This window comes from Aythya marila, assembly GCF_965140915.1.
Source record: "Aythya marila genome assembly, chromosome: 3".
In the NCBI taxonomy this organism is placed as follows: Eukaryota; Metazoa; Chordata; class Aves; order Anseriformes; family Anatidae; genus Aythya; species Aythya marila.
The window spans coordinates 71,290,716-71,301,717 of NC_139044.1; the positions used below are offsets into that span (position 1 = coordinate 71,290,716).

The window sequence follows — 11,002 nt, forward strand, 5'->3', positions numbered from 1 at the left end:
ATGAGCAAGCAATGCGCAACGCAGGCCTTCCAGAACACAGCTGAGCTGACGCAGTACAAGCTCGAGTTTTTCAGACTGGTATCTGTACGTGTCAGAGATCCTGGGTTTCCTAAAGTCTTGGAAAGTAGCCACTGCTGGCACCAAGAAAAAAAAATTTAGTAACTAAGGCAAGGTATCCTTTCTACCCTTTTAAACAAAATCAGAGGCAAAAGATTAAGCAATTTTAAGGCACTTGAAAATTATTTTCGTTTGCTTTATCAGCGTATTTTACAACCTAAATCAGAATCAGCATAGCTCATGAATAAGCATTTTAGCAACATATTACAAAGCAACAACTTTTTTTGGTGGCAACGTCTTCCATGCTATGAAGTGTTCTGTAGCGTTTTTCTGCAAGTTTCCGAAAAGATAGCCCTTGGAGGCAAAAATATATATATATATAACACACTACGAATACAGTTTGCTTTGCTGAGCTGAGGAGAACTCTGTCACACTTTAGGAGAGTATTTTGCTCACTTCAAAGCACAGAATACAAGCTCATGGATATCTTCTTAAACAAATAAAGGTAATAAAATAGTTCTGAGATAGGGAAAGGAGAGATTAAGTGATTTCACAATAAGGCCAAGGATATACCATCTAACCCACACACACTGTTGCTGGAAGCTGGCTGCTCACTTGTTTTAATAAACCTGAGCTGATTGTCTTAGGTTTGCTTAGAAAAACCACAAGCTCATGAACTCAAGGATACAGTACTGGTGAATAACCTTTGTATTTTGTAGTAATTTGAGTTTTCTATGCAGCACAACAGAAACAATGCCATTCAAACTAGAACATAAGAAAGCAACACCGTGCACTTAAGTGATCTGCAAATGAAGTGCACTTGATTTGCTTCGTGTCTAAGCTACACTGCCATGACTATTACCTGCATTAATGCTATCCTTTTGTTGCATTTCTGCCAAATTTAAGTCAGATCAGAGTTAGTAAGACAGTACTACAGATGATCAAGCAGTATCATGAAGAGCTACTCTCATGTGCTACACCCACTGTTTCATTTTATTTTTACTTCAGTTTTTCCTGTGGGGTTATCTTTGTGGGTCTTCAAGTAGGTCTACTTTGAAAATGACGTACCTTTGCTTACACTCAGATCACAGGGGTGATCCAGCCAAGGAGGGAAAAAAGAAAAAAAGGAAAGAAAAGCATTTGGCTGAGTAAGTTTTCTTAACCAGTTTCCTGCAGGGTCACACAAACCCGATACCAGGAATGAGGCTCATGGAAGATACAGCCCTGACACTACCAGGACTACAGCAATCCTGACTTGGATCAAATCAGCAGATCCTCTGACTACCCTTAATCGCTCCTGCAGCAAGCAGACACAGGAAGGTTTAAACACAAAAAAAAACTGAAATCAAGTTGCATTTGAATAAGGAAAGTCAGGATTTCCCCAAACACCAGTATTTCAAGTATAAATGGAAATCGTTGCCTTTTCACACAGGGAGTGAACTGTACTTTCTCTATCACTTCAGTTTTATGGTCTTTGCATGCCAGAACAAAAAGGTAAACGACTTACAGCTAGTTTGTAGCTGAACATTACTGTACCAAACTCCCTTCACCTGCAAACAAGGTCAGCAAGGGACAGTTATTCAATGCAGAAGATTTTGAAACTGGAATGCTTAAGTCACACATACTCCTTTCTCCTATATAAAGCTAGTACCTACTAAATTTTATTTATCTTTGATAGGTGAGACACTTTTACAGCCTGCTAATTTTTAGTCTTTTAAGGCACTAATCTTCATTTCCCCTTTACGAGCATTATCCATACATCCCCTCTCCACCTTCAACATTATCTGGGAAGGGCATGGGATTTCTGTTTGGAATGCATTATTTTGTCAGGCAACCTTTTATTTTTTTACTGTTTAAAAAAAAAAAAAAGAAAAAGAAAAAAGAAAAAAGGGTTCTTTGATTCCACTATGAGACTATCTACTTCTACAATTTTGTTCACCTTTCTTGCAACACGCTGTGCAAGCCACAAGCTAGAATAAATGGTATTTCACTCCCTGAAATCAGTCACCAATAATTCACATCTTAATAAAACTGAAGGGACACTGTATCAAACGTTGATTAAATCAGCCTTCATAGGAAGTCATGAGATTGTCTACTCGAGACAGTGTTGCCACTGAGAAAGAGACTTTGAACATCTACATTTGGCATATCAAAAACAAAAGAAGTCCCACATCAGCAGCCATTAAAGAAAAGACAGCCATTAGAACCCATGCAGCATATTGCAAGTAATCCTGTTGGAGAGATTCATATTACCTCTTGCCAAGTATAATGGTGCAAAAATATTCTTTTGAAGTCTTCTCTTAGAAATTTAAAGGATATTATGAACTGCTGTCTTCCATGAGCAACAGAAAATATTTTGGTTCAGTGAACTACAGGTGTTGGCCTACTAGTCCATTATAAAGTGACAGGTCCTAAAGTGTGTGGTAGTTTCGGTCTTTTGACCTGCAGAATTTGTACAGAAAGAAAATAACGGCCTGCAGACCCAGAACAAGGACGATTCCACCGATGAAACTGGCAGCATCGAATGTAGACTTGCGTGAAGAAGGTGCAGGAGTCACAGTACCTGTCAAAGGACACAAAGCAGTTTGTGAGTGTACAATGCTTACAGCTTTACAGATTGTAGCGTTGGTGTGCTCCTGTTAAGATTACTCAGACAAAACATTTGAACACCAACAAAAACAAAATGTAAGAGTAAAGGTATGCCAGCAGCTGCATTTAGGTAAGTGATACTGAAATTTTAATTAAGCAATGTTTGTAAAAAAGATAGGGATATTTATAGCCAAGCTGCCTTGGACCTCAATACTGAGCAAGTCCCAGCTGGACATTATTTGTACTTCAAAAAGCCAAAAGTTTTCCTCCTTTCCATAGTGTAATATAGATATGGTCAGTCAAAACCTATTTTCCATTTTTTCCTGCTTGCTCTTTTTTTGCCTAAATTTGCATTATCTCTCATCTACTATACTTTACTCCAGAAATTTTACTTTAAGAACTCAACTGAAGTCAAAACCCATGAATCTAGAAGTAACAGCCATCTGCTGATGGCTAGTTTTAAAGAGCTTCACCTCGCTAGAGCTTTTAATGAAACAGCATGTTCAGGACTAATACCGAAATAAAATACTACAACTTACTTATTCCCACCACTGGATGCACCCCACTATACATACACTTTAAAGAAAGGTATCCCATGCTACAAGTGAAAAATAAAACATCTTCCAGAGGTAAGTCCTGCAGCTGAGTTTACAAATGACTTTCAGACATGCTATTAGAAGTGGCCAATTGATTTAGTTTGACCAACACATTTCTGACACTTAACATTTCACCAATGAGCCTTGCTGGTCGGGCTATTATCTTGCTACATACATACATATATATAACCTCAGCAAAATTAAATTTGGTACAACATTAAAAGTACCTTTCAAGGCAACACTAACACCAATTTCTAAGTGTTTTATGCTTCAGCTATATTACTAATAGCCATTACCTGGAGTACGGGTTGTTGTGACTGGAGTAGCGGTGGTTGAAGGCATAGGAGCATGTGTAGTTGCATTGGTGGTGTTAGCTGTTTGAGAGAAGAAAAATTCAGCATGTATCATAAGCTTCAAGAGCAAACCTTGCAAGTATTTAAGTTCTTAAATAAGTGATTTGCTTTGTTTCAGCAAGAATAGATTTTGATCTCAGACTATACCCCATCCAATTTACATGTTCAGCTGCATGGCATTAAGCCAAGTTTCCGCAACAAGGATTTATTTTTTTTAAACTTACAGCCTGACCATACCATTGTTATCCAAATATTTCAAGGCTCTCCGCAAATCAGAATAGTTTTTCACTTAGGCAGAAAACCCTTCTTTCAAATACTAACATAAATGTTATTTGAATAAGAATCAGGACAGCTGCCTCAAGACAACTGAATCTGCATCAAGGTCAAGGACTTTCACTGAGTGGCCTTTAGACTCAGTATTTATTGTATTTAAGTAATTAAATGCACTATCTCTAGATAGGAGATAAACACCAAAAAATGTTTCCCAAAACCACTAACTGCCAACATCATAATTGGAATATGAGAACACTTCACCTGTAGCTAAACTGTCTCCTAAAAGCTCTTCACTTAATATGGAAATCTGGCTCTCTGACCTTCCCCATCCCACGATTAGTATTACTAAAAATTAATGACTATTCCGCTCTGTACCTAGGACAAATGCCAACATTTGTTCATTTACTGATAGGTAATCATCACCCCTCTGTACATTAAGCTGTTACGAGTCTAATCAAGTACAGCTCTTGTTACCCCCCAGCTGTTTTAAGGATCAGATGCTTTTAAAGACAAGATCTTAAGAACCTGACTGTTAAGACAGCAGCGTGTGAAAGAACAGAAGCTTTTGGACTGGGCAACAAAAAGTCAGGCTCGTAAGAACCCATGATTTGTGGAAATGACTAATGTAATTCAAACAACTACCACTGAGCCAATTCTTAGTTATATCGGAAGGAAAAAATTCTCTGTCATAGTTTATACAATCCACTTCTTCCAAGCCTTGGGACCATTCCTGTATTCCACGCCTCAGATGTTAAGCAGTCATGCTACTACAGTGAGCTGCAGAAAAAGCCCTTGTCCTTGTTTTCCTTCACTAAGCCCTAGCTTACTGCCATTCTATGTTGAACAGAGGCAATCCTAGCAAGGCATACTGCATTCTAATTGCCACTACAGTTTCCAGTTCAAGCAGCAGTTTACTAAGTGATCCTGTGCGTCCACTCATCGCTTCACCGGGTCATGCTCCTTCATATTACCTATAGTAGGATGAGCTGTGATAGCAGAAGTTGTTGTGGTAGCATTGGAAGACTCTGTAGTAGAATTGGAAGGTGGTGTCGTGGTATTGGATGACGATGTAGTAGCGGGAGGAGCAGTTGTAAGAACTATGAAAGAATAAAAAGTTACATTAAAATCATCAGCAACAGTATTTAACAGAAGAACAGTAGCAGGCAGAGTTTTAGGGACTCTGAATTCTTCTGTAGTTCTGGTTTGTAATTTCTAGCCAGTTGAACTAACAATCTTGTGAACTAAGCACAAGTTGCATAAATGAATACATGTAGACTTTGTCACAGGCAGTGCAATCAACCCAGTGCTCAGCCTGGGTGCAAATTAGAATGCAAGATCCCTGTTGACTACGGCAACTCAGGCTCCTCAAAGCAAACAGAAAGTAGAACAGCCCTCCTGGACAACCACAAACTGCGCAGGTTTTACACAACACCGAAGTAGGTAATCAGTACTGCTTCCTGACCTCACTGCTCAGAAAAGCAAACCTGACCTACCAAGGTCAACCAGAAAGCAGAGTGGTTAGACAGCTGAAGCTGGGGGGATGGGAACTAGGACATCCTCAACAGTTTGACAGCCTCTGTTCTGAAGGCTGTGGCTAGTATAGGCGTAAAAAAAAAAAAAAAAAAAACTAGCAGAAAAACCTGCGAAGCCTTCTACAATTTACTGTATTAACTGAGCTAATCCCACACGGACAGGACTTGATCACACTATGAACACTCAGACCTGAGCTTCCTGAGGGAATACCATTATGTCCAGAAGCCTTTAGAGCTCAGAGTCATTTAATATTTTTTGGCATCTTGAAGCAGTTTGGCATGGTGGGAAACCAGAGCAGCCTGATTTTAGAGAGACATCAGAATCTACGCCTGGCCTCAAGCCAGTTTAGCACCACCTTAATATACTTCCATGTCAACCCGCCGCAGAGGTAGTGCTGAGCCAAGCCACTGGCTCATTAGGAGCTCCCATCCATCCACGTTAGTGATTGACATCACTAATTTAACTCTTCCATGGTGCCTATTAAAACCGAGCCCTTGCTTGTACAACAGGAGGAACCAGCCATAGCTGGGCAGCGGGGAGGAGGCTGGTGAGGAGAGCCTCCCTTCCCCAGCCACCTGTATCAGAGCCGACTGAGTTCGGCTGCCTTACAGCCAAGTGACCCAGGTACTCCTGCCCCTCAGCCTCACAGGACATGAGGTGAGGCACAGGACTACACTGCCACCGTACCCATTTACAGCCCCGCTGTCCACTGCTGGCTAACCCACACACAACACGAGGCCTGCTGTAACCATCACAGTCAAGCTATTTGGGATAAGCCACCTTCCAGCTACCGTGGGTAATGCAGAGTACCGGTACCATTTTAGAAACAATACCGAAGTTCAAGCCTGGCAGAATTACTTCTGACTGGCCACTGCCACCACAAGATAGCCTACAGGTATGTTTCTAAGTTTCCCCTTCCCATTTACTACTTCTCAGACAAAGCTGAGAATTTACCATGTGAAAATTTTTGTTTAATATGAAACTTACTCTCTTGAGGATAGTGCTAAGCTCCTAAACAGGATAGGCTCCATCTAACAGGAAATTTCATCCATTCTAATACAAGAAAACAGGGCACTAGCTGAGGAGACATCTATTAAAATACATCAAGCTTCTTGAAACAACATCGGTAGCAGTTACTGAACATGTAATAGAATTGTGTATTTTTATGTCACATCATCGGTTTAAGCTGGAAGCAAAGGGCTTATTTACATACTCGTGCGAGCATATGTAAATTGTAGAAGTCATTAACAAAGGTCACCACGTTAAGGAGTTGCAGATGAGACTGCTTCACTTTAAACAACCTAGAAGCAAAATATCTAAGTACTTACGTGAACAATCTTCAATCGTACATTCATTATACTTTGAGCTGTTTACTTCTGCTCTTTTTACACAGGTATAGTCTGTCAGAAAAGGAAAGAACAAGTTCTAAATACTTTTTTTTATATTAAAAAAAAAAAAAAAAGCTCTGCTACTGTAGATATTCTTAAATGCTAATAAACTGTTCCCAGGATAAACTAAGTATCTTCTAGGTAGGATAACATTAAAACCACTTCAATATGCAGGACCTCAGTCTTATATTAAAAGTTACAGAAGTTTTCGTACATTCTTCCACTAGTTACTCTACTGCTCAACATTTAAGCACTATACATACTTGATTAAAGACCATTTTGCAGTAACAGTAGAGCCTGACACTTCCTTATAGCCTATAAAGATTCAGCAGTGTTTCTACTATTTGTTACACTTTTCAAGTTAAATATTTTGCTTCTCTGTGGAAACAGTATAGAATTCTTACTGTCTTAAATTCTCCACGCAAGCACAACTTAGTTCCACCTTTTCAATAGACCCATGACCTTGTAACTGTTTAAGGCATCTGTTTCTTGTTCATTGTCTGCACTTTCCTCGACTCAGATTTATTCTCTGCCCTCAAAGAAGTTACTTCAAACACCTGAGAGATCTGCCTGCTGGTCAGACAGTACATGCAGTGCACCTTCCTGCAGGACGTTTGTACCGGACAAGTAACTTATAAATTCTTTTCATCAGTTCTGAACCATCCTCTGCATTCATACATACTCTATCCACAAGAACATTATTACAGCCAAGCCGTTCTGTTTTCTTATTCTACCTATATCCACCTCACAAAGTGTACACGATCCTCCTGAGCACTACTTCTGTAGCCTTCATATGCCTTTGTCAACAGCAGCTTTATCTCCTCTACAAGAGGTCACCTAGAAGTATTTACATCCACCTCCCCAACAATGTGGAAAACAAAGTTCTGACTGAGGCCAGCAAGTGCCCTGTATTCTTTTTGACTCTACTACGTCCCCTTCAGTGGGTTGCAACTCTTACTTTTAGGAACGCTGCTCTTAACTGATCTTATTTATGGATTCCTTTCCCTGACTGCATTTCAGTTCAGGCGCAGTGTCTGTGACCAGGTCTATGGCACAGCATCAAAAGGGGCCGCACCGGGATGCACCTGCATGTCACAGCCCGCTTGTGACCTGACCCCTTAACAATAAGCTCAAGTGACCAGTTTGTTCTGCTGACGTTCTGGAAAACGTTAGCAGATTCAGATAGCAGCAGCAGATTCAGATCAGAAGCCTTACAAATCTGGGCTTATTCTGAACATTTTCAATTGTCTCACAGAAGAACTTCAAATTTACTGAATAACAGATACAAATTATGAATTCTTCCTCCATTAGGTTATCAAACAGAACAACGTATTTCCTGTAGTGAACATCAATACAGAAAAAATACATCTAGTTGGATTAAAGGATTTGCTTCATGTAGTCTTACTTACTTGTCTCTGCACACTTCACCCACTGGCAGTCATGTGTGTTGTTACATGAAACACAGGTAGAAAAGTTTCCACAGGTGTCTGAAAAGAAGAAACAGATAACTGGTTAGGTCAAAAGTAGCACTGTAAGAGAGCAACTTCACCCATGGAAACAGTCCTTAGGATGATATTTCCATTGATACTTCTCACGTATCAACGCCCTGGGTTAAGGCACAACCATTCTCACTGAACTAACTGCTCCTAAAAGCTGCAATTTGTGAATGTATCTGACGAGACAAATACATTTCCCTCCCAACACTACTGATACTCCAAAACCAGACCTCACATACACACTGAGAATATGCCTCAAATAATCTCTCATTATAGTCAACCTGGACAGACAACAGAAAATATACTGCTCTAATTGAAGCTACCAAAGTAGCTAATTGAAACCTCCCATGGCAAAAGCTTGGTTCCTTTTGATTATGGATCTGTTAATACAGCCAACTATGAAAAAAATAAATAAGAGAGAATCCTGCAGTAGAAAGCAGCTGATTTAGGGGAAATAAAGACACCGGCTTCGAGGACTTCACATAAAAGTGCACATAAAGGAAAGCAGAAACAGTAAATCTATCCCCATTTTGATCACAGCAGAAGCCAGCAACCCAACCAGTCGGGCTGCTTTTTTTAATGTCAATCTGAGCCACACATTGTCCTCTCGAAACCACAATGTCAACACGTCCAGTGTCTGGATCAAACAAATTCTCCCAATCTACAATTTCACTGCATTAGTTTTGAATAAGACTTAGTCACACGCTCATCGCATTCAGACAACACACGGCTCTTTGCACCACAGCCTCCAACACGTTCCACGCACATTTCCACCTCCTCCAGGCACCGATGGATGACCTCTCGCCTCTCTCTGCTCACCAGCGAAGGCAGCTTGGCTGTTTGTGGATTTTTGGCAATCGAAACAAGCAGATGATAACCAGAAAGGGATCGTCTCTCTGCCTTCAGTATTCTGGGGATTTGAATCATGCCTGAATGCTGCTGGACCTTCTGTTGGGTACGGCAGGATCGGGCTAGGAATACCAGTGCTATTTCTTTATGCTTCTTAGAAGCAATGAGATGTAACAAGATCTTTGCCTGTTCGTTTCAGTGAGGGATATGACAGTCTTAGCACAATTAAGTGGCAAATGGTGCCACTTAAACCACTCCATTGGGTATATGGCCATTCCTCGCTACGAGCTCCCAGATCAAAAATGCTTTTTTCCAGCTATCAGGCACAGCTTCGCGTCTGCCAAACAAACAACGTCCACCTTTGGGACCCCCTCGCTGGTTCTGACCGAGACCTGGCACAGCCCACAGGCTCATACCCGGCGCCTCAGGACCTCCAGTCTCCCTTCAAACCTCCCCAAACCCCCCCCGGGGAAGCACCCTGTGCCTTTCAGCACCCGCTAGGAAGCCTTCACGACACGGGGCCACCCCCGGGGGGCCGGGGCAGCCCTGAGGGGCCCCGCGGGCGGCCGAGCGCCCCACAGCGACCGGCACCGGGCGGGGAAGGGGAGGGGAGGAGGGGAAGAGGGGAGGGGAGGGGCTGCCCCGTCAGCAGCGGGGAGGGGAAGGGAAAGGAAGGGAAGGGAAAGGAAGGGAAGGGAAGGGAAGGGAAGGGGGGGAGAAAGAAGCGGGGGGGAGGGCGTGAGGCACTCACCAGCGGCCTCACGCGCCCAACGGCTCCGCGCGCCGCCCGCGGCCAGGCAGAGGGCGGCCAGCAAGAGGGCGGCCAGCGGGAGCGCGGCTCCCCGGCCCATGGCGGCGGCGGCGCTTCCCTTCTTCCCTTCTCCTTTCCCTTCTCCTTTCCTTTCCCTTCCTTCTTCTCTTGCCCTCGGCCCCGCCGCGCTCCGCTCCCGCCGCCGCCGCGCACCCTCTGAGCGCCGCCGCCGCCGCCGGGCCCCGCCTCGCCCCGGCCGCGTCACGCCCCGCCCGCCGTCAGGGGGCGGCCGTTGGGCGGGTAACGGCTGCCCCAACCGCCGCCGTGGCCCCCTCAGCCTGCCACAGGGCTTCTGCTCTCGCTGCTGAGGAGATTTCTCCCCCTCTCCCCGCGTTGTTCTTCCCCCCCTCAGGCGGCGTTTGCCCTCTGCGAATAAAAAAATGTCTGAAAAAATGGCTTGCGCGACGCCGACGCAGGCAGATGGTGGGAAGCCGAGGCGAAGAGATGTGGTGCTCCTCACGCAGGGGAGCCCGGCTGCGGTGCTGATCCAGGAAAAGTGCCGGCAGAGTGAAAGACGAAAAGATAAAATCGGGAAAATTCTCCCGTTCCCCTTAAGCATGAGCCGGGCTTGCGCACTACAGGGGAGGAGGCAGCCAAATAAACTTCTGGCTTAATCCTCCATTTTAGTGTCTTGCCAGAAGGTGCTGTATTGCCACGAGACCCATACAGCATCGGGAGCTTTCAGGCGAGCCGCCTGTCGGGGTTACTGGGCAATGACTACAGGATTTGGGTTTGGGGTGGTCCTGTGTGGAGCCAGGGCTTGGACTCGCTGATCCTCGTGGGTCCCCTCCAAGCGGGGATATTCTGTGATTCTGTGACTGCTGATAACATAATTTGGGTGAAGAAAGTTCTGTGCTGTCATCTGTCGGGGTGCGTAGGATGTCTCACGCTTTGCCTTTCTGTGAAGAAGCCTCACAGAGGAAACAGAAAAGCAAAAGAAACAGCAGACAAAATGAGTTTTGTGGTATAAAGGGGCACCTCCTAGATGGCGGGATGACCTGACATGTCTTGTTGGCTGTGAATTTTACGGCATTCCAACTCCTTTCAGGAAGGTAAC

General features: G+C 43.6%; 1 protein-coding gene across 1 annotated transcript; it reads right to left on the minus strand.

Moving 5' to 3' along the window:
* Window positions 1-1,916: 1,916 nt before the first annotated feature.
* CD164 (CD164 molecule) lies at window positions 1,917-10,109 on the minus strand. Its single transcript, XM_082755876.1, has 6 exons — window positions 9,886-10,109; window positions 8,199-8,276; window positions 6,730-6,801; window positions 4,840-4,965; window positions 3,539-3,616; window positions 1,917-2,620 (listed from the first exon to the last, which is right to left on the minus strand). The coding sequence occupies exons 1-6, from the start codon at window positions 9,983-9,985 to the stop codon at window positions 2,469-2,471; spliced, it is 606 nt and encodes a 201-aa protein (XP_082612002.1). The 5' UTR covers window positions 9,986-10,109; the 3' UTR covers window positions 1,917-2,468.
* Window positions 10,110-11,002: the final 893 nt, after the last annotated feature.

Coding starts and splice junctions, on each gene's coding strand:
- CD164 (XM_082755876.1), bottom strand. CDS start 9,985: ATGGGCCGGGGAGCCGCGCTCCCGCTGGCCGCCCTCTTGCTGGCCGCC. Junction 6,802..8,198: donor GGTGAAGTGTGCAGAGACAA/GTAAGTAAGACT, acceptor CTTTTCTGACAG/ACTATACCTGTGTAAAAAGA. Junction 4,966..6,729: donor TACGATTGAAGATTGTTCAC/GTAAGTACTTAG, acceptor ATTCTTTCATAG/TTCTTACAACTGCTCCTCCC.